Source organism: Ammospiza nelsoni, chromosome 8 (assembly GCF_027579445.1).
Source record: "Ammospiza nelsoni isolate bAmmNel1 chromosome 8, bAmmNel1.pri, whole genome shotgun sequence".
Lineage (NCBI taxonomy): Eukaryota > Metazoa > Chordata > Aves > Passeriformes > Passerellidae > Ammospiza > Ammospiza nelsoni.
The window spans coordinates 13,685,798-13,709,017 of record NC_080640.1 but is presented as its reverse complement, the minus strand read 5'-3'; the positions used below and the strand labels follow the sequence as shown (position 1 = coordinate 13,709,017).

The 23,220-nt window shown below is 45.4% G+C and overlaps 1 protein-coding gene across 3 annotated transcripts in view; it reads left to right on the top strand.

The window, feature by feature from the left end:
• Positions 1–22,115, top strand: part of ARMH3 (armadillo like helical domain containing 3) — a 122,769-nt gene extending 100,654 nt beyond the window's left edge. For 2 of the 3 annotated variants that reach the window (XM_059476931.1, XM_059476932.1), the window contains exons 25-26: positions 13,942–14,058; positions 19,752–22,115. In XM_059476931.1, the coding sequence (XP_059332914.1) occupies positions 13,942–14,058; positions 19,752–19,844 (210 nt within the window). In that variant the 3' untranslated portion in view covers positions 19,845–22,115. The remainder of the gene's footprint in view (positions 1–13,941; positions 14,059–19,751) is intronic. The other variant, XM_059476934.1, reaches the window with a different exon arrangement.
• The last annotated feature ends 1,105 nt before the right edge of the window (positions 22,116–23,220 follow it).

Here is a 23,220-nt window from a genome sequence, read left to right as displayed (position 1 = left end):
TTTGTAGATCTTCTTTGAAATGTGAGACTGAGTTGAAGACACAGCGAGACCTGGTCCAAAGCTTTCACCCAGCCCTTCTAGTGGTGTTGAATTCCAGAGGGGACTGCTCAGCTGTTGTGTCTGGTTATTCAGGAAAAGCCAAGTAGAACTTGAACTTGTGTATTAGTATAAGGTGCAGTTTCTTAAGAAGTTTCCTAAGCAAGCATGAAATCCTCTTTACATATAGTCAAAAATTTGGATGTGAGAATAATATCAAGAGGGCAATGCAGCAGCATTTTGGGAAGAGCAGGGTTTGATTCCCATTTAAACAAAAATAGTTTTGCAGATAAAACTACCAGCTGATGCAATATAAGTTAAAGGTTTTAAAATCTGGAGAAAAAGCTGCTGAGTTATTAATCCCTGAACTGAAGCCCTCAAGTCCTTTTAGTGAGTGACTTCAGCTTGTCATCTAATCCCTTTGACTCATAGAAAACAGACCCAGAGTTGTTCTCTGTGGTGTAGGAAGAGGAAATTAAACCAGTGAACTAAATAAATAAATTGATTAATTGGCAACAATAAGGAGTTGTGTATGCACTGTATCTAATTGCTTTCTTTATATTGTCTTCTTCAAACTTCTGGGAAGACATGGGTTTATGGGTTTCTTATGCAAAAATATGCTAAAAAGCCCCACCTCACCAAGGCTTTGAACCTTCAGCTTCAAAGATCATTTGTGGGTAATTTTAGGTTGTTTTGGACAGTCTCTAATGGGGACATTGCTCAGCCAAGTTGAATTTATGCAGTGGAAATTCAGGCTTAAATTGAATACACCTCAGGATCACAGAGTGAATCAAATCTCATTTCCTTGCTTACAGGTGATGTGGGCTGTGTGGACTTTGTTTCTCCTTCTCTTCTTCCTTCTCAGTAATTTTTATTCTACCAGATCAGAGCTACCTTTTCCTCATAAGAAATATTGAGGAAGTGGCTTCCCTGGGCCTTATTCAAAAACCCATCAGAGCTAATAGTTTTCAAAATGTTTGATGTCCAAGAGGCACTTGGGAGCATTAAATCCTCACACAGGGATTTTTAGGCTGTAGAACAGTGGTGTCCTCCAAGCACTGCAGAAATTGCAGTGGAGATGATATTTCCATCTCAGATCCTGCAGGTACTGATCCATGGAATATGGCAAAAGAGAAATATATAGAGGAAGCAGAAGCATTGGTGGTCAGCTTCATATCCCCAGGACAGTGGTATTGTCTTTACCTAAGTCTTCAGCATATCCCACCTCTGTAGCCAGCAGGTTCTGTTTAGAGCTGTGACAGCAAAGGGTGCATGCTCTTGATTCAGAGGGCAGACATTGTGGATAAGTGGTTCTCCAGCTTGCTGCTCAACTTGCTGATCAGCTCAATTTGAGGAGTCAACAGCTAAAGGTGCTTTGGAAAGGAAGCATAGGTTGTATTCTTTTGTTCTCCTCATCCTTTGGAGAGAGCAGGTGACAGCACAAGTCACCTTTTCCTTGATTGTCAGTGGTGGGTGTACAGCCAACACTGTCATCTTATCTGGCCTGTCAGCAATAAACCTCACCTTTGTGTCATGTCCTTCCTGCCCATCCAGCATCTGAATGTCTGTGCAGATAAAAGCTCGCTGTCATAGAGGTAAGATGCCTCTTTTCAGTCTTTCTCAGCTCCACATTCTGAAGAGATTTGTCTCCTACAGTGTTGGGGCTTGTTGCTGGGAGCATGTGAATGGTGAGAGTGCTGGTGCTGAAGGGGTGGTGGGTCTGATATTTTAAGGACATAAGTGGAAGAAATGTTTATGGGATAAACACTGTGTTCCAAGGCATACAAGGCTTTTTTGTTCTCCAAGTATGTTTTGATTGCAAGATGCCATTTAACCATGCCAGGACTCACTCCTTCCTCAGAGGCATAGCTATTATCTTAGGCTCTGGTAATATGAGGATGAAGGACTAGAAACAAATTAGTGTCAGCAACCTTTGGTGCCTCTGTGTTTATTCCTGAGATTGCACATGGATGTCTTTCTCTGAGAAGGACAGTAATAAGCAACAGACTGATTTCTCAGAAACATCTGAGCTGTTTTCTGTGTGTGGTCCATGCCCAAGGCTCTGCTCCCACTCAGCTTCACCTTGCTGGCTGTCTGCTGGCCAGCTTTCCAGCACATCCATTTCAGTCAAAAAGTGTCTCAGCCTACAGCGTTCATCATCTCATCAGGCCTGCCCTTGCTAGTGATTATCTTGGATAGTAGCCCCTGCATTTCCATTTGTCCCAATAGCTGTTTAAATGTTCCTTTTAAATTAACTTAGCAGTCAAGTTGAAGCAGTTCTGGTTTTGCAGGCAGAAAACGTTTTCTGTGTTGGCTGTGGATGCTTCCAAGCATTAAGGGTCTCATTCTGTTTCAGTTCTGGTCATTGCCCAGATGGAGTTTCAGAAGAATGACACATTCCAACAGCACAAAAGGGAATCATTCAACAAATTAAAATGTTAACAAGCTTCACTCCTTCAGCATGTCAGAAATTATTTGATTTCCTAATTTTTGCTCTCACCACAGACTTTGTCCACTCCTTTTCCTCTGCTGTGCAATGCAGATTAGTCTGAGATCCCAAAGTGTGCCTGGGGGTTGTGAGGAGTCACTTAGTTGGGATAGATTTGATTTGATCCCCTTGTCTTGGTAGGAATTCCATAACTGCTGTAATTCTTATAAACCTGACTTGCATAGCTGCATGCTCTATATTTTAATAATTTCTACTCCTTCTTTACCGTCTCAGTCCCTCCTGATGTCAGTCCTGCCTCGTCCCCAGCATCCTTGGTACTTGTGTTTAGAACAGAGAGAGTTCTGACTTGCACAGTAGAATGTCTTATTTCTGCAGTGAACGCCCTTGAAGGAAGAACTCCAGACTCTGGACTGCAGGCTAGGTGAGCTGCACTTAGCTTGGCTTAAACCCCTTTTGGGACTGCTGCCTTAGAGCAGACATTTTGCAAATGAAGGTTTCTTTTCACTACAGGATTTTCTGTAGGATAAGAATCATCCAGCAGCTTATAGCTGTCTGTTCCAACTCCAGATTTGTAAAAGCCTTAAGAGCTAGAACTTTTATGTGGGTTGAGTCACACAAATTTCCAAGCACTGCCCACCTTTCCTTATTAGCTTGCTAACTTACATACTGCTACTACAGTCTTTCTAGCTATTTGTAGCTAACCGGTTGAGTACAGATCTTCTATTTCTTTTGGGCTCTATCTTTAGAAGGCATTTTTGCAGACTGAATTTGTAAGTCTCTCAGAATCATTAAACTGTAGTTTTAAGTCTTTTAGATATTGTTATGCAGGAAAGGACTCCTGGAGTCATTGTGATAGGCCTGGGAATGTTGGCTCAAGACTCAACGGTAGTCATAAAGACAAATAGAGAATTAGAAATTATTAGAGAGAGAACAAAAATAGAGGAGAAAAACTGTTGTTTTCACTGTGTAAGTCTTTGAAAACCCATGTTTTAAATCTTGTGTATTGATTCCAATGCCCTTAGTTCATCCAACATACCAAAGAACTGCAAAATAGTGCAAATAATCAAACAGTTGTTTGCTCAATGGGTTTCTTAACTATCCAGAGTTCTTGCTTGTATTCAAAAATTTTTATTTTCCCTGAGAACAGACTTCACTTCATTTTCCACATGTAGTCAGTTAGGCAGGTGAGCTTAGTGTTTCTTCTTTCTTGGCTTCACTGCATCTCCTCAGGCCACTGAATGACTGCTTTTTATCACTTCCACTAATTGCTGAAATGTAAGTAGGAACTAGGGAACTAATCTTCCTAATGTCTGCCCCTGCAAATGTGCACCTTCCTTTTCCAGTCCTAGCTGGTTTTCTCTAGCATGTCCTATATTGATTTGACTTACTTTAAATACAAGCATCCACTTGGTTTGTGGCCAGCTTTTTGGCATGTCGGTATTTAGTTTTGCTGCTTCCTTTAATTAAATTTATTCATGCTGTGCAAACCAAGTTTAAAAAGATTTCTGATCATTAAAAAAAGAAAAAAACCTAATCTAGCATCCACTTTTTCTCAGCAAGCATCAGACCTAGGACTGTACATTCATAAAGGCCATTGGCTTGCTAGTTGCTGTAAAAGATCAAAAAGAAAATCAAAATGCATGCCAAGTTCCCTAGCTTTTTGGAGTGTCTGTGTTCTGCTTTCACTTGTCTTGATCTTCAAGCCAATGTCTTGGTGAGTTTTGATTTGGTTTTATCTCTACGTTAGTCTGCAATCATTATATCCCAAAGAAGTCCATGGTGGCTGTGTGAGGGGCACAAGCTCTCTTGGATCCTCTGCTGATTTCTGTGAACCTGACCAGGTGTCGTTGTTCCAGAAGCCTCATGTGACTGCAGGTGTTTGATTAGACCGTACCCAGCATAAGGCTCCCCATTGTTTTTTCCTTGGGCACAATTAGGTTTTGGTTTCTTTGAGCTGGAGCAGTGCACTTACTTCTGTCTGGGTTTGATTGAACAGAAAGGGCTTTGTTGCATATCCTGCCTTAATCTATTCTCTAGACAGCCTTATTCCTGAGCTAGCTGTCGTCTGGGCAAATTTGAATTTCTTTGCTGGAAATGAGTCTCCTCTGGTGTACATCAGGTATCCTGTTGTCATTTCACTAAGGCAATCTCAGCTGAAAGCTGTGTATTTGAGTTCAAGCATTTGCCAGGATGCTTTCTGCCTACTGGTCCTACAAGGATTTTATTTCAAACTTTTTCTTAAAATCTTCAGCTACCATTTTTAAGGTTCTTCTATCTGTCTTTGATTTCTGTAATATCTTTGTACATCTTGGCTTCTCAGTTCAGCTGGAGCAGCAGTTCCCAACTTAAAACTCTTTTGTCTTGTTTTGGGCACCAAGGTTACTGGTCTTGCTTTGGTCAGTTAAATGTGCTGAAGAGCTGCTGCTGACCGTTTTTTCCTCGGTGTTCAGGAGGACAAGGTCTTCTGTAAATAGAGAATTGCACCAAAGGTTGCACACAAATCACAGCATTCATTTGCTGAATGCTGGTTAGCCACTTAGGCTGAACGGGTAACATGAATGATAACAGTGAGCATAAGGATGCTCTTGTCCTCTAGTGTGATGGTTTGGTGACAGCAGTTGATTTACTGCTCTGTGAGAATGCAGCTGGTAGATAAAAAGCTTCTCTTGGAATAGCCCATCACTTTTCAGCACTTAAGTTAATTGTAAGCACAAAGGGGAAATAAAAAAATTAACGGTCCAGTCCATTGCTATCTGCAGTGCATTTCGAGCCTTGGCAGAATTGCAAGTGCTCTTACATACCTAGCAGTGAGAAATGTTTTCATAAATGCCACCAGCTGGAGATAAGGGTTCACAACTCCAAAATGGGCTGTAACTCCAAAATAGCAAATCTATCTATCTCAGGTTTTTATGCTCCTGCCATCATCCTGGCCTTTCTTTACGCTGCCTGCCTTTCTCAACAAAATTTCTAAAAACAGGCAAGCTTAGTGGGCCTCATTCGGTTTCATATCTCCCCTTCCAGATCTAAATGTCTGCTCTGGAGACTGCTTATTTTATTAACTGATAATTTTAAAGATAATTTGTTTCAGGATCTTTGACTTCTTTTTCTCTGCCTGGGTTTTGAAAGTGCCAGCGTTACTCAGTATATGGAGGTTTGTTCCCTTGGCAGAAGCCCACTGAACCTGTTTTCCTTCCTTGAATAGCACAGAGTTGCCTCCTTTTTTTCCCCGGAGAGCCTGCCCCTACAGTCTGGGAAAGAGCACCCAGTGTCCCACAAAGAATACCAGGTTCTTTGTGCCAAGTGGGATATGCAGATTAGTATAAACCCACTGACCATCTTTGAAACTGGAAAAGGTGGACTGGATTTGAGAAAAGGCAGTGTGATGCTTTTTCACATGCGATTTTGCTCCATGTGCTCCGAACCTGAATGGGTTGAGCAAGGTGCATTTAACATGTATAGACATGACTTCTTGAAATTACTCTGCAGCAGAAGCATTCCTGGCATGGGTTTTCTGGTAAGGTGGGCATGCTTTCAGCTACCTGGCAGCCAGAGCTCAGAAGGTGTTTATTGTAGCACAGCCCTGCCTAGTCCTGGTGATGGCTGCAGGAATGTCCAGGGTTATCACCACATCAATCTGTTCTGCTTGTCTATACCTCTTACAAATGAAGTGCCCTGCCAGCTGTGCACATAGAGACCATGTGTGTGTATCTCCTTGTTCCTTGCCTTTGTCCTTGGCTGCAGCCTTACTGCTTCTTAAAGTACCTGTTGGGTGTTGGGAATGCCTGTCCTGTGGGAGCTTGGAATGGGCACTGTTTTATTTACAGTTGCTTCTTGGTGGAGCTGGGTAACAGTTTTGGCTTTGAGACGTTTCTGAAAGCTGAGTGATTTCCAGATTGGTTGGATCAGTGTGTTTTTTTACCACCATTAAATAAAGTTGAACACCTAAGGCTTCTAATGGATTGTGGGTTTAAAACATTTCTGAAGCAGATAACTCTTGTCCTAAAATAGGATGCCATTTCTGCTAGCAGAGTTCAGAGAACAACAGTAATTTTCTGAGTGAGCTTATAAATTATTTATCTTTAGAAGAGGCACCTGTGGGCAGAAGAAAAAGACTGTAACCAAACCCTCACGCTCCATGGATAGAAAGTGTTGCCTTTGTAGGCTTGTTCCTTTAAAGATCACAGATCCCTGTGAGATCATTGAACAAACATCTGAGCTACTATATATCATCTGAGCCTGACAGACTGGCTCTATGCTGAGGTGAGAAAAAGGGGTGTGAAATGTCCCTCCTTGATGTGCTAACTAAAATAATAATAATGATAATCTTTTAAGTACCATCAAAACCTTTTCCTTGTGTAGGGAAGTGATGAGGCCTGGATTTTGATACCACTCAAGTACAGATGTATAAAAGCAGCCTCAGGAAGGATTGGGGACACAGCAAGTTAGACTGTATTTGGCTGAGCACAGAGCAGTTCACTGCAAACAGCAGGACTGTGAGAAGTGACTGGCAGAGACAGTTCACTTCCAAACTCCAGGAAGCAATGTCCTGGCTAATGCTCAGTCAGCTGAACAGAGGGAGACGGACACTTGTTAGTCTGTGCTTGCCAGAGTAAACCTGGTGGGAGCTGTGTGCAGGGGTCTCTGCACCAACCCAGCAGTGGAGAGCAGGGTGAGGCTCCTCCTCTCCCTATTTCCACTCATCTTTGCTGTGTGCTGCTCTACTTTGTCCATGTGTCCAGCTCCAGACACTGAACAAGACAACCATGAGTTCCATCAGCTTTGGGCTCTCCACAGCAGGGCTGGAGCATGTCCTCATGTCTCTTTGTTACCCTGGAGCTCATGGGGAGCTGCACCCACCTCTGCAGGCTGTGCTTCTCCCCAGTGACCTCTTACAGTTATTGCCCTGCAATGCTTCCACTTAATCTTTTGGTCTGGCTGAACTTTTTACTATTGGAAAAATATCCTTCTTCCAGTAAATTTTCCTGTTCTCAGGGCAGAAAAGGTGATGCCTTCTACTCTGGGAATGAATGACAGGTGTGTGAGCTGGTGGGGGCTGACTTGCAGGCTCATGCTCTCAGCCCACAGCATGAGAGGGCCATGGCTCCTTCACTGCATGTAGTACAAGCTGCAGCTGCTGGATGCAGATCTGGGACACCAGAGCTGGATTGGCAGTGTGCTGTGAGTCTTACACATAAATGGCATGGTTACCCTTGAATCTGCAGCCCCCATCTTTGCCTTTCCCATCTGACCCACTCCACATCCTCTGGATCCACAGATGTGTGCTGTACATGCAGCATGTCCTGGGAATCTGAGTTGTGAAACTATCATAGCACCATCCTCCTCCTCCTTTTCCTCTTAGCATTCATGAACATGGAAATAACAGTCATGGCTTGATCAGTGTGGGGGTGAAGAGTGGTGCTAGAGCATCAGCACTGCATTTAGCTCCAGGATAGCTGCAAAGGTAGGGCGGTGTTGGGTCAGACAAGAGCTCTGAGCTGCTGCTAGTCCTGGATGGATGCTTTTCTGGAAGCCAGTGGCAGTGGCAGCTGCTTCCATCATGTGCCTGTAGCATTGCCAGCCTCAGTGGAGCCTCTCTCTGAAATTGGCTCCTGCAGACAGAGAAAGAGGAAAGGGAGAAGGAGATGAGTGCAGCTGGGGTTTGGGCAGAGTCTGTTGGGAAATGTGGCAGCTGTGTGTGTGTTTTTATTTAACTTCTAATTATTTAGTTATGTTCTTTCTCTGTGGTGCTTCTGGGGATTAATTTCAACAAAGACTTCAGCCTGCATCAGCAACTTTAAAGTTGTTCTGTGAGAAGTGTGGTAGCACTTGGAAAAAAATTGTTTTCTCTATTAATTAGAAGTTACTACTGTAAAATTTATGTCAATTATCCAGCACTTTATTATGGAGAGGCAATAGCCTCTTTGTAGTCCAGGTGTCAGCAGCCTTTTCATTACAATGAGAAATGTTGCAATTCAGTTGAATTCATGAAGAGAAACACTCAGGGACTTTAACTTGTTGTAGAGATTAAGGAGGGAGAAAAAGGGGAAGATTTGTACTAAACCTGGAATAAACAAGCCCATTTGATGACTGCAATGTAAAATGCACATTTCTACTGGAACAGGAAAACCCTAGAGTCTCTTCCTACAGCCTCCACCCTCTGAGCTGAGGGGACAGACTGCTGAGTTTGCTTGTGGTGCTTTGTGCTTTGACTGGGTTTGGGGGGTGGGACTGCCTGAATTCCCTCTGGATGAGGTACACAGGCAGTGCCTCCACACCTCTGCAGGGTGCACAGAAGGCATGTTTGGCTGCCCTCAGTCCTGCCCTGTTGTGCAGCAGTGCTGATGAGAGGTTGGCATTACATGCCCCACAGGCTGGCTGCTCCATCCTCTGGCATGGAACAGATGGGACAGAGCCTCTGGCTTTTCTGTCCTGTGGGGCCTTGCTAGTCTGACCTGAGACACTCCCCCATCCCTGAGCAGCTGGGAGTTGGTAAAGGGACAAGTGCATTTTAACCTGGGCATTGTTGGGGCTGTTTTACCTTTTGCTTGGTGTGAGATCATTCAATCTGTGTCATGGTTGTTAATAACTGTCTTATGGGCATGGAGAGGTTTTAGTGAGGTACTGGTGATGCTGACTGATTGCATTCTTGTGCTTTCCTGTGCTAATTAAAAAGACAATGTAGAGACCTTGGTTTGTTCTTGTTTCTGTTTTTCCTTTTATTTTTGTCATTGCCTGTGCATGCTCCCTGGAACCTACCCACCACCAGGTCCTTTGCTGGGTGCTGTGAATTGCTGGTGCTCTCTGATTTTATGTTCCAATAAGGCAGAGACTGCAGATGCAGATGACGAAGGATTCTGCAGGTTAAAAAGTTACTAAGCAATGAAGCAAATGATGTCTGCTAGATAGATGGGCCCTAGAGCTGCATGTTGCCCATTAGGTTTTACTGCTGGTGCAGCTCCCTCTGTGGCAATGCTGCTAACAGCAGCAGTGCTCTCCGGGGCACAGTGTGGGTAGGAGAGTGCTGTAATCCCTGTGTTTCTCCAGGACAGGATCTTCCAGGAGGACTGGTCTCTCCTGGGGGAGTGCAGTGTGTTGGCTCTTGCTGAGGATCAGTCAGAGGGAGCAGCTCTGGTGCAGTAAGGAAAAAGTCAGTGGTAGTGACTAGTACAGCAAAATGATGCTGTGTTTTGAATGCTGAAAATTTCAGGGCAGGGGCAACTGCTTCTGGGGGAAATGGTTTCAGAGCTTGTGTGAGAGGAAGCCACTGACCCAACTGACCAAGACTGTCCATCCAGTTTGCAAGGCAGTGGTAGAAGGAGCTGGTGGATGGAGCAAAGTAAGGAGCCACAAGCTGGGAAATAATCTTGTTCCTCTGGGTGCAGTGACCTGGCATGGCATGGGTGGGATGCTGCACAGAGCTGAGCCCCACATCAGTCCCTCGTTGGAAGCCAGCCCTCCTGCCATGTTCCTGAGGGGTTGCCTCTACTCACAAGCTGTGGGTGTGACTGGGGAAGGAGAGTTTTATGGGGCATGGGCAGTTGTGGCTGCAGGAGGAAGCTGAAATCTGAATGCCAGAGAAAGCACTTGCTGTTCAGAGCAGCTCCTGAAAAATTGGTTTGGGGACACACATGCAGGGACCTGAATCTCCAGCATTTCCCTGGAACTTCTGGAAAGCAGTCAGAGAGTGAGTGGTGATAGGGGGTTAATTTGATGGCAAATTATCTTTAAATTACAGCGGTACAGCTCCATTGAGTTCTGGTTTGTTGCAGTGGAAAAAATTAGCAAATATAGCCTCTGGGGCTGATACAGGTAACTGCAGGAAGGGAATTCAGCAGCCTTCCCTCCTCTTGTATTGACCCTGTCTGAGTTGCTTGCTTCCATCATACTGCTTTTTAAAGACTCTGATTCCCCTAAGGTAACCTACAAAAAGACTTTTAGATTGTAACTCCATTACGGTTTGTTTGTTGGTGTTTTTGGGGTTTTTTTTCCACTGTAAAGATCCAGTAAACTATTTTTAAAAAAAGAAAAAAGCTTCCCCTGCATGTTTATCCTTGCAGTCTTAGGGGTGTCACATCAAACTCCTTGAAGATCATCTACAGTCCAATTTCATCTGTCCTTGCCTGACACTGAAACTGGTATTTTCCAGCTTCTCATGAGATGGTAAAAATCTGAATGAGTATTTAAAATCTGTTTGGAGGAACAGCTAAAAAGCCTTTCCCTTCTCATACTTGACCATCTTGGAATTCATGTTTTCTAGACATGAGACTTCCAAGAAGAATTGGTTGAACAAGACTTTGAAGGAGAAATGCTTTAATCTCAAAATTAAATTGCTCTAGTTCCTTTGGAACTGACAGAAAGTGCAGATAAAGATCTTGTGTGTTTAAGGAAAAAGGCTGTTCTTCCTGCAGTAGTTTTCCTGAGCAAAAGTCAAAGCAATGTGTAAGAAGGGCAAAGGATGCTAACATACAGTCTTCTATTACACCAAGGATGTGAGGCTTTTTGTCATCTGCGTAGGAAGTTGATGACTTTTAAACCTTCCTGTTAGGTATTCTTAATACTTTCTGCTGCTCTTTGACCTGTCCTCTGTCTAGCAGCTGCATCTTAAAGAGCAGATGAAGTCATCTCAAGGATGGCAGGTCCTAATCTCAGTAATAGCTTCTATCCATTACAAGGTATGAGGTTGAAATGATCTGTGAGTGGGTTTATCTCAGATCCCACGTAGCATTTTTTCTCAGTAGCAGCAAGAAAGGGAAATTATCACACAGTGGGGAGAAGCTGTTTATTTTTAACTTACCCTTTATTTTTAAGTTCTATTTCATAATTAAAGGAGATAAGGAGTGGAAGCCAATGAAATACATAGTGAAGGGATAAGCTGATCTCACGCTCACTGCAGAGATTAAAATAAGTAACAGAGTAGAGACTTTGGGGGCCTCTTTTTTTCCCTGTCCTCATCCTGAAGTATCAAACTGAGTTCTTAGCTTAGTTCCATGCCTTTCAAAGGTGATGCAAGCAGACAGATTTAAAGGATTCTGGTTACAGAGCTCACTACTGCTCTCAGAGTTTACTTTTCTTCATCATGGTTTGAGGATGCCTCTCTTGACTATCTGAAGAGATCTCTACTCAGAGCTAGCAAGGAGGAATTCTGATTATTCCTAAAGAAACATGTGCATCCATTGAGCAATCACAACTGTGTGGCACAGGGCACACCTGTGTGTATGGGAATACAGGGAGACTGAAGGGAGGGTTCCTGGGGAGTCAGGTAACCCTGAATGAAATGCCTTTGCTCTTGAATTACTGCTGGAGAATCCTGTTCAACTCCTCACCTTTCAAACCAGGCTTTTTCTCTGCAGCTTATTAATCTTGATCAATTTGGCTTCCTCTGATTGACAGGAGCAAGCTGCCAGATCCTTTATTGCTCAGAAGAAGGTGCATTATGCTATTACACTGTGTCCCTAGTGGATAGTTATTCCTGTGCCCAGGTGGCTTTCTTTCATCATTGCTCGTGGCTCTGCAATACTTCTTGTAGCTTCTGCACACAGGAGCAAGAAGGGCAGGCTGAATTTGGAGATGGATGTCATTGCAGGGAGTTCTTTCTGCCAGTGGAGCTGACAAAAAAAACAGCATTAGGAAATGAGTGCTGGAGAGGAGGCTGTGAGCCTTTGCAACACTGGCAAGCTGTTCTTAAATAACATTGCAGAATCAGAATCAATGCAGTTGGAAAAGGGCTCTGAGACCTTCATCCAGATCCTTATTCCTCTCCCTAGCTTGTGTCTGCAATGCTGCAGGACAGCTGAGCTGCAGAGACTGCTGTGTGACCATCTCACCTGGGAACCACTTCCGGAACCCCCTTTTTGCCCCCAATTCTCATTTGGATGATTCCCTGTAGCTTCTGCCATCTCAGGCACTAGCATGAGTATGTCTGTGCACCACTGCCACGTGCAGAGTTTGGGAGAAGCAAGCTTTTGAATGAACCCTAAGCAACTTTAGATTTCTTAGAATAAAAAATGTAAGGACAAGATATCTGTAAAGGGCAGGAGCTGCCAGCTGCCTAAAGGAGCAGTTGACAGTAGTGCTTACACTGTTGGGAGTACAAGAGGAGAAGTCCAAGGGCTCCTTGTTGTTCTGGTCACTGCTGTCTTCAATCCTCTGCAATGCTCTTCTTAGGATCTGTTCTGAGTTGTGATGCCTTGGAGCAGGGTCCTCTTCTTTTGCACCTTTTACCACCTGTCTTCGTGGCTGAAGCTTGTCATGAGCTTGCATTACTGCAGTGCAAACCTCAGATGTTCATATTCTGTTTAGCTCTCAGAGCAAATGGCAACAGCCTAAGAGTGAAGTTCCTGCGTTTAGGAGAATCATTTCAGGCATATGATTGCCCAGGAGTGTTAACCTCTATGGTTCCTTGTAGGAAGATTGTTGTCACCAACCATCTCCTAAGTGCTTTGAGGAATATGTTAGTCCATGCAATGCTTGAAAGCTAAACATCATTGTGGGAGTCCCTCTTGGTGTTCCCTAGTTAGGAAAATGGATGGTTCAATAGAACAGAGATTTGTAACTGTGAGTTTGCAAGTATAGCCCAATTCTGGGAGCAGAGTAAGGCAGTAATAAAAGCTGGAACTGCTTTGATTGTAAAAACTGAAGACAGTAAAGTATCTCCTGGGCAGGAAGACCTGGATTCATGTCTTTGTAAAAGCAGGGTCCATACCAAGGCTGGTCTTCTCTTAGTGCTGCTTGTCAGAAGCTTGTTCCTATCGGGAGGGACATGCAGTGCTCTGTATGAAGCTGACCTGAGCAGCTGTAGAAGCTGGTGGTTTAGCAGGCTGTGAGTGATGATTCATGAGCCAGGAGGGAAGTGTGGTGACAAAACTAACCTTGGGACTGTGGGACTGGGCAAATCTGTGTTTGTTTTGTGCTTCTGTGTTGCATCTGGGTGTACATGTGGTAATTAGCTGCTTGGTTTATTAATATGTCTAATTCTGATGACAGAAAGCTGCTGCTGTCATGGATATAGGTTTTATCATTAGAAGTAAGAAGGAAATACTTCACAGAAAGAGTGGTCAGAAACTGGAATCATTTACCCAGTGAGGTGGTAGAGGCATCATCCCTTGAAGAATTTAAAAAAAGACTGGATGTGGCACTTGCTGCCATGATCTAGCTGAACAGTTAGAACATCGGCTGGACTAGATGATCTTATAGGTCTCTTCCAGTCTTGAAAATTCTGTGATTCTGTGATTCTCATGAATGGAGAAATTCTGTAAATTTCAGGACTGTTCCTTGGCATTAGGAAGCCTTTAGTGCCCAGCTCCATGTTGTTAATCATGAGCCAAATACTGGCCGTTTAAAGCCATCTCTGTTGTGAAAACAGGTGCCAGAGCTGTGATCTATCTCAGCCCTGCTCCTCCTGTGCTGAGGAGTGTGTGGATGCTGATTCCTGTGCTGTGTCTGGCTGTTGCTGGCAGGTTTTGGAGGTGGTGAGGTCCAACTACGACACGCTGACGCTGAAGCTGCAGGACGGGCTGGACCAGTACGAGCGGTACTCGGAGCAGCATAAGGAGGCTGCCTTCTTCAAAGAGCTGGTAAGCTGCCCTGCCTCTGAGCAATCAACAGCCCCCTTCAGAACCTTTGTTATGGCCTGGGCAGCAGCATTTGGGGTGTAGCTGAGCAGTCCTGTTACTCCATTGGACTGCCCCCAAAGACAGGGCATAAATTTGTATGGGGAGAAGCTGACTGAGCTGGCTGCTCCCACTTGGCATTAATCATGCAGAGCAACTTGGCTTTTTTGCTGTTGTTAAGGGGACCATGAAGTTTGGGACTAGTAAAACACCTTCCTGCTCATTGCCTTCCTCCTTCACTCACAAAAAAAGGGTTTCCAAGCATAGAAAGTAAAGGCATTCCCTAGAAATGTCTCCCTCTGCAAGAAGAGAAGACTGATGGTAGGAAGACCCACAAAAATTATAGAGCAAAGACAAAAATGAGTCTAAATAATTCAGGTTGGTAGCTATAATTCTTCAGCAAGCCAGCTTGCTTACCCTTCTCCAGAGAGCACTGATGGAACTTTTCTTGTCCACATGAGCAATTTCCATGTCCACTGCCACATGAGCATGGAGGCAGTGTTTTTGTAGTGACTGGTGTGTGAGGAAAGCCTCACTCTTGAATCATTACAGCTTCACCAAAAGGGAGGGATCTCTAACTTTGGCAGCCTTCTCCACCAGTCTGAGAATTGATTCTTTCTCCCATCTCTGTCCCTGCTGAATGATGAGTAATTGATGCCTGCCTACTCTATCACGAGTCTCCATGAGTGGGGCATGTTGTTGTGCATCCTTCTGTCAGCTCTGCTCCAGAACAGGCACCTGAAATGGTTTTGTTTCCTTTTACAGCATGCTTTTAACTTTCTTGGGGTCATTCCAGCCCCGACATTAGGTAGTATATGGGCAAAAGCATTTGCAATTGCTTCCATGCTATTTTTCTGAGTTCTTTTGTGCCTGTTTTTGTCTCTCTGGCCTGCTGTTTGACACAGCTTTCCTGGAATACAGCAAAGAAATTTGGCCATAGCCTTCCTGTGACACAGGCTTTTTCTATTACTGAACTCTAGAAATAAGACACATTCCTGTTTCTGTTGTCATCTCTTCTGTCCCAAGGGCTCCCACCCTCAGCCAGCATCTCCTTCCCCTTGGCCACATGACTGCCCTGCTTCCTGCATGTCCCACTTTCCACTTGGCCTGGCAGAAGCTCAGGCCAATCATGCCAATTGATTAAAATTACATTCTCAGTCCTATGATCATCACAGCCACGAAACATTTCAGCTAAAATTATTTTCTTCCTAGACCAATTTCCTATTTTTTTCAAAATCCCAATTTTGTATCATTTAAGAATCTGTTTATCATAACCAGCCCGTCAACTCCCTGGTGAAAATTGCCCATCCAGGTACCCCTGGGACCCTCTCCTCAAGAGCATATAAAAGCCTGAATAATTACTGTATAAATGTGCTGATTTGACCCAGTTGTGAATCAGTTTAATCCACATCTCTAGATGCCCTGAGAATTGGGACCCTATTAAATGTTCTTTACTCACAGCTACAGAAAATCCCCTGCATTCCATTAAGCCGTTGCCTCGGCGCAGCGGGGAATGAACCTGATACGTTGTGATTTGTCTCCAGCAAATCCACTTGGCCTCCCGGCCTCCTCGCTCTGCTTTTCTCTAGGTGCACAGTAACTGATGGCTCTATTAATTGTTCAAACAACTCATCAAAAAGGGCCTAATCTGCCCTGTCCTTCCCATAGTTCCTTCAAACCAGGTACTTGCTTTCTTTTTGTGAAGCTTTTGAGTCTTTACTTCAGTTTCTGTTGCTGGTCTGATGCTGGATAATACCCCCCTACCCAGTGCTTTGGGTTTAACCTCGGAGGTTTGCAGGATTTCATGGAGGGGGCAGAGGGAAGTTGCTGCAAATCTCTTTGTGAGCTGTACCAAAAGTTCAGGGCTGGTGGTGAACTACAAGTTTCTGAACTCACATTGTTCCCATCAGGTCTTCCTGGACAGGATCTGTTTGCAAGTAATTCTTTCCAGATTCTGCCAGGTTTTCTTATCACTGTCTGCAAATGTTTGCATCAAAGCAAACCCTTCTTGGGTGGGGAATGACATAGAGGAGACATTTTCCTTTTCAGCTGCCTTTTTATCTCTCTTTGCTCCCATTAAGTAGGTGAGCAGAAGCTTCCCCAAGCCATTCTGGGGGCTCCTTTATGCTTAGAAATCTTGTTCTCACTCCTTTGACCTGCTTTGCTAATTCACTGCTTCACTTCTCCTGCTTTGCCTCGGTGCTGCTCTTTCCTGCTAATCCCAAAGAAGAATCTGCTTTCTTCTCCCATTCCCTTTACAAAGAGGTTTTCAAAGGCTGCAATACTGCGGCCACATTGTGGTGGAAGGTGATGTGCAGATTGTTTTATCAGCTGGGTTTTTCAGCATGTTGTGCTGCCTTTGAGGGGCTGAAGGAATGAAGTTAAGAAGTTTTCTTACACTTTTTATTTCTTTTCCTTTGAAGCCTCAGGGATGTCATTTGAGGTCTGTGCTGCTTTGATAGAAAGAATGGTTTGGATGTGAGCTTTTGGACCCTCACATTGCAGCTGGAGGAATGTGTGGAAAGAGATTTCAGCATCTTTCCAAAGCATTCACTGTCTCTGCAGTTAGATAGGTTTCATCAGTCTCAACATAGTCTGATTAAGGATTGATTTCGACTGGAGAAATTATCTTAATTTGACTTTTAATTAAGTGTAGTAGTCAGTGTAAATGTTCTTCCCATTGTACAAATAATTTAAGGACTGCTTGTTGATTAGGAATAGGTTTAGTTGATGAGACTTGCTGTGAAATAGGAGTGTCGGTACAACCTTGCACACTTCCAGCTCTGATGACACAAAACTAAAATTTAATCATGTTTCCCCCCCATGGTTAATGCCCTTGTTTAATCCATTCTTTCGTTTACTCATTCTTCCACAGGTGATGTCAGTATTTTGTGCATTTTCCATTTTTTCAACATTTGTGGACTGATAGTAAGAAAACAATTTTAGAGTTCTTCTGTCCCTAATTCTCCAGGATGCTCCATACAGAAGCAAGAGAGGACATGTGCTCTGCTTGTACTTCCTAGCAGAATTAATGTTAAAGCTCTGACCTTAATTTCTGGAGTTCTGGGGCCTTTGTGTAAGTCTGGAGGGATCTGGTACATTTCAGGCTTGGGCTGCCCACTGCACCGAGAGGTAGGAGGAGTCCTGGGGTGTATCCTTATGGAGCGGCTTAGGTACACTATAGGAAGCTTCTGAAATGCATCCTTGTTACAGACTGACACCTCCTTGTGTAACTGTCTGGTCTTCCAACTCCAAAAGGGAGATGAGCTCTGGCTCCCTGTGCTGAGCCCTGGTGCTGGAGATAACTTGATTTAACTTTAATTTGAGCTATTCTTACCTTTTAAGCGGGTTGGCTCAGGCTGCCTGATGCCTCACAGCAGAAGAAATGCTGGGCAGAGATTTGTATAAACGTCACTCCTGTGTGTTACCATGCCCACTCTTCTTCCCAGTTTGTGTTAAGGGAGATCTATGTTCATCTAGACTGCTCTTGACCAAAGTTTGTGTCTAAAGCTTCTCTTGTAACCTGAAGCTGTCTTTAAATGAAACTGGCTCCACAGTAGCTTCAGGTGAGCTCCTCCACTGCTTCACAACCCATAGGTTTTAAAAGTATTTCCTCTTTTCCTGTGTAAATCTTCTTTGTCTAAATTAGGCTGTGTATTTCTTGCCCCATCCCTGGGGAGCCAGATAAATATTACTCACTGTTCTCTTTCTGACCTCATTTTACATAATGACGAGTGTGTTTGCTCTATTCCTCCTTCTCTTTGCAAACTAATCAGGCTAATTAATTTCTTGTGCTCTACCCCATAGCTGCAATTTCTGCTAAGCCCTGTGTTCTCATTGTGCCACTCCAGCCTCACTTTCTGGGCTTACAGAGACTCTTTCTTGGAGACCTTGATGTGTATACAAGCTGGGAATCTGCTGCTGCTGGTGCCTGAGTCCTGGCAGCAGCTCCTGAGGCCAGGAGCTCATTACTGCTTGTACTGTGTGTTGCTGGGACCCACAGAAATGCTTTTAGTCAGAATAAGGATACTGCTTATAGCATCTGCCCCTTTTCTTCAGGCACTGATATTCCCCAGAGCAGAGAACTCCCCACAGCTCATTGTTGTGTTCTTTCCTTCTTGTAAGAACTGACTGGATCATTGGAGCACTTGGCAGGACTGGGACCAAATCCTGTTAGTGGGACTCCTGTCGCCTGGCAGCAGGACAGACCTGTGCCAGCCAGTGCTCTGGAGATCCCTTGCAGTGGTGTTTAACACAGGGTACAACCGTGCTTATCTTGCAAGACGTGGTCCCAAACTATTTGAGGATGGAGTAAGTCAAAAAACACCTAAAGTAGAGAGTTGAAGGGGTGCTCCAAGGGAACAAAGATGCTTGGGGTCTCTGCCAAGCATCCTGATGAAGGAGAGTTTGTGGTTTCTGCAGATAACATAAAACTCAAGTACTTTGTCTCTTAGGGTAGACGTCTTTGCTGGCGTGCTCGGGTTGTTAGGGTTTATGCAATGGGGCTCACTGGGGTTCATTTCACAGCTTTCCCTGTTAACCTTCCCAGTTTTGCTTTCCTTCCCTTTCTTACACATTCTGCCTTTTGGGTAGCTTTCTGCCCTTTCAGTGTGTTTTTCTCACTGGGTAGCAGTGGGACCCTCAGCAGTGTGCATATATATGTGCTCTTCCAGCCCCTGGTATTGGATTCCTCATTATGCATATATAGAATTCTTCCTCCAGTGCTTTTAGAAAGTACAAAACACTAACCAGGTCAGCAACAACCTTATTATCACAGGCTCCGAGTCTCTGGGAACTGTAATCCTGTTGTTTGGATGAGCTTGTGTCAGTTTTGCTTTCTGTCACTGCTGCACAGTCGCTGACACAGATGATGTTTGACTTTGTTTTCTCGTTGCCAAGTGCAGCTGAGACTGAGCCCAGTCTGGGGCCTGTGTATTTGGCCAAGGAGTCTGCTGGCACGAGGGGGGAAGGGAAGCTGCTGTCAACAGGGCTGCCCAGCTCTTCTTTGTGCTCTGTGGGTGACCAGAAGTCTGGGTGTCATTGAGGGATAAAGGTGTCTCTTCTTCAGAGACAGCCAGTGAGCCAGCTGCATGTGTACAGCACTCAGAATACACACAGCTGGCTCTGAACCCAGGGGTTTTTGCCAGCCTGGGTGATAATTTGTGTTTACAGCACAGTGGCATGGCCTCTGTCCTCCCCTTCAGTCTGTATCTTTGGCTCTGGGGTTCTGGAGCAGGACAGAGGCCATGGCACTGCATTGATCTGGGAAATGCTCACTGGGCATTGATAAAATATGATCTTTAAGCTGCAGCCTGGGAATGCTCACTTCCTCCATCTCTTTGCCCCAGAACAGGAACCACATCATAGCTCATGCATCCACACAGAGCATCTTCTCCCATCCCTGTCTCATTGGGAGTTTACTCTCCTTGCTGGGATGTCACTATAGACATTCCTATTTTTCCAAGAAACAGCTGAACCTCAGCATTTCCTTGCTAGGCTGGAGTCTCAGTGAGAGCTTGCTGCAGCAATTGCTGTGCAGCTGGAAGTGCAAAACAGCTTCATGCTGGGCATTGGAGGTCAGCAGTGTCAAAACCGCTGGGCTCATGAGGAGCCAGGACGAGTCCCGTGGCTAAAACATCTCGTTTTGTTTCTCTCAGGTTCGCTCCATCAGCATCAACGTGAGGAAGAACCTTGCTTTCAACACGCTGAGCCAGGAGCTGCTGCTGAAGGAATTCTCGACGATCTCGTGAGGCGGGGACGCTGCGGCAGCGCGGGCGGAGCCGGGCGGCCCCGGTGGGCAGGGACACTCCGCTCTGCGGCCGGTCCCCTGTGCCTGCGGAAGGGACTGAGTTTCTTTTAGGGGAACGCCTTGCTGCTGTGTGTCTGATCCCAAAGGAATGTGTTTAAACAGAACTTGGGCTGAGGAGAGCTGATTGGCATGTTGAGGAGGAAGCAACTTTTTATGGTGCCACGGGAGTGGGCAGCCATTCCTGAGACATAGCAATGGGAGATTCCCTCCACAGCCTCAGGGAAAATGCACTGGAAACCTTTGTAGCAGAGCTGGGGAGAGCTCACAACTGAAATAATAAAACCAGCCCAGCTGTGTGAAACTGTTCTGGGTAGAGATTGCTCACCTGCTCGATGGGGAAAGCTCTTTGGTCCCAGGTGAGGGCTGTTCTTGTCCATCAGCCTGGGTCAACGTGTCCTCCTGTCATATAAGTCAAATCCATTGCCATCCCATTGGGAATGGCTTTGGATTATAAAACAGTTTCCCCAAGGAGCAGGCCTTGCTCAATGCTGTCTCCTGATGTCAAAAGGTGTCACTTCAACCAAGCCATTGGAAAAGGGGAAACTTTGCTTCCAAGGCTGTTGGCTTGCAGGGTCCATTGTGAGCCAGGATCCAAGAATATGGGTCATCAAACAGAGCACTTTGCTACTGGAGACCAGCTCTGCTTGGGGTCACTGTTGCTTCCGGTAGCTCCAGCTCATCTGCTGTTTCTAAGGTAGAGGGACATTTTTAGACATTTGGTTTTCATGGGGCAGAGGATGACTCCTTCTCCCCACTCACCTTGTTGCCCATCAGAGACCGCTTTGTGACAATCCTCCTCTTCCTCACGGGAACATCTGCCTTGCACATGTTTGCAGGTGCCTGGTGACCTTCATAAATGAAGAAGTGTCCAGTTTTTCCTTTGTGTGTAGCACACAGTTAAAATGCATCTGGAGAAGTAGTGACTTCACTTTCCTGCCCTCCTGTCTTCACCAAGCGACGTTCAGCCGTGTCTGCTGAGGGCTTCCCAAGGAGCAGCTCTGGGATGATGCTCTGGGGCACAGGCACCTCTCTGCTCCCAGAGCCAGTGCTGCAGAGGTGCCCACATCTGGCAGAGCCTGTTTAGAGTGCTGTGTCAGGCTCCCAGCTCAGGAATACACAACATGAACACCTGTTCCACACCTGTTCCCTGCTCATGCATTTTCAGCTCCCAGCACTGATGTTATGATATTAGGATCTGGCCTGACTTGGTGGACTGAAGTAGAGAAGTTATTTACATCCCAGATCCACAGTTTTTTTTCCTCCCCCTAGAAAACAGATGTTTTTTTTTTTAAAGTGCCTAGTCCTGCTGTTAGCCTTGTAGGTTAGTGTGAGTAATGTGGATGTCATGCTCATTTACTACCATTTTTAGGCAAGGCTTTTTTCATGCTATTGTGCGTTAATTGTGTTAATGTTCCATCTTACCTGCTATGAGCATGGGAAACTGAGAGCTGTGTCCTTGGCCACCCACTGGGCACAACACTGATGACATCCCTATGTTTTCCTTGGGAGCACTGGCTTCTCTCAGCAGATGATACTATTCCTCAGCGGGGAATTGTCTGGCTTTTAACAGCTAAGCCAGACATTTATTTGCTCTCTGCCATGCAAGTGTATGGGAATGTGTATGTGTCAGAGGGACAGTGCTTAGGGGAGAGCAAGCAGGCTCCATAAAATCACTGCTTGAGAACAGGCCAGGGCATGTAGAGGAGGCAGCTTCTCCAGCAGAAAATGAGGAGCAGTTGTTTGCAGTACGTGGTGCTTGTCTGGGGGGATAGAGGGCGATCTCACCCTCTGAGGGGTGGGATCTCACCTTCTCAAGGGGACTTGAGGCGCAGCCCCAGCATTGTGACTGGTGGAGCATTGAGTCATCCAGCTGTCCTCATGCCTCCTGTTCTCTGAGCCCATTTAGGCTGAGCCTAGACACATACATGAGAGAGTTTGGGATGAGTCTGCTTCTGACTTGGCAGCCTCTGGACTTTTCAGCTTCTTGCTCTGGGCTCAGCTATCCTGTCTCCCTGAGGGTGCTCCCTTGCTGGGGTGATCATAGAAGCCCAGGCATGTGTAGGATCAGTTCCTGAGCCCAGCCCTCACCCAGGTCTGAGCTGGGGAAGACTGTGATACATGTCCTCTTGTCACACTGTCACTGAACCAAGCACTGTAAATGGATGTACATACAAACCTAGAGCTCAATAAATAGCAGAGCCCCGTCTGTCCAGAGTGTGCAGTGTTTGTCCTTCACTGGAGGGAGAGTGGGGTGCCTGGGGAGTGGCCCTGTCACCATTTGGTGGCACACTGGCTGCAGCAGGGCTATCACTGCCCTTGGGCTCTTCCAGCCTGAGCAGAGGGAGGCTGTGGTGCTGCACAGTGATGCTCTGTCCTTGGTTCAGTGTGCAGGTACCACCCAGGACTCAGCATCCCTGTTCCTCCTGCGTGTCCCTGGGCTGGCACTAAGGAAACCATGAGCAAGGCTGAGCCCGTGAGTGAGGGATGCAGGGACCTGCCTGTGTGTGATGCTCTCTGTTGCTGGTGTCAGCAAACTCCTGCTCACAGATTCTGCTGCACATTTGTCTGCTTTGTTAAACACCCTACTACAATTTGTGTTTTGAGGCCAGCTTGAACTGAGCAGAAAGTCATTTAAATCTTAATGTTCAGCTTCAGGATGTGTGTGACAGCCTCTAACTTCCCTGTATCTGATCTGAGCAGGTGAGTGTATTTTGTTATATCTAATTCATAACTCTGTCTGTTATTGGAAGAGCTGTTTCTGAGGCTTGGGGAGTGTGGGGAGAAGTCAGATTGCTACCTTTAAATTATGCAGCAGCTGCAGAGAGACAAATACTTTACAAAATAATGACCTGGAAGAGAATTGAATTTGAGCTAAACTTTGGAGGGAGTTACTAAGAGTTGTTTTGTAAGTGCCACTGATTTTTGATCTCTTTTTCCTGAGCTCTTACAGGTCCCACTTTTCATGCAGACTTGAGAGAGAGGCAGCTCCTCAGGAGCTGAGTCTTCCCTGCATGGGCCAGCAGCTCCCAATGGTATTTGTGTGTTCTTTGGAGCTGCCAGGAGCAGGTAGTAGCAAACCCCTGGTCCTTTGCTGGTCAGAGCCCTGGTTCTCCCATGTACAACACAGTGTGGTTGTGCCCAGGGGGACACTGATTAAACAGAGGGCTGATCCCAAATGTGTATGATAGGCAGCATCCTCAAGGGAGCATTGCTGGATGCTGTTGTCTTTCTAAAGCTTCTTTGGGCCACCCTGGCAGGTGCTTGGGGCTGCAGACCTCAGCTCTGACCCAGTGTGGCTGTCAGCCCTCAGGGCTGGC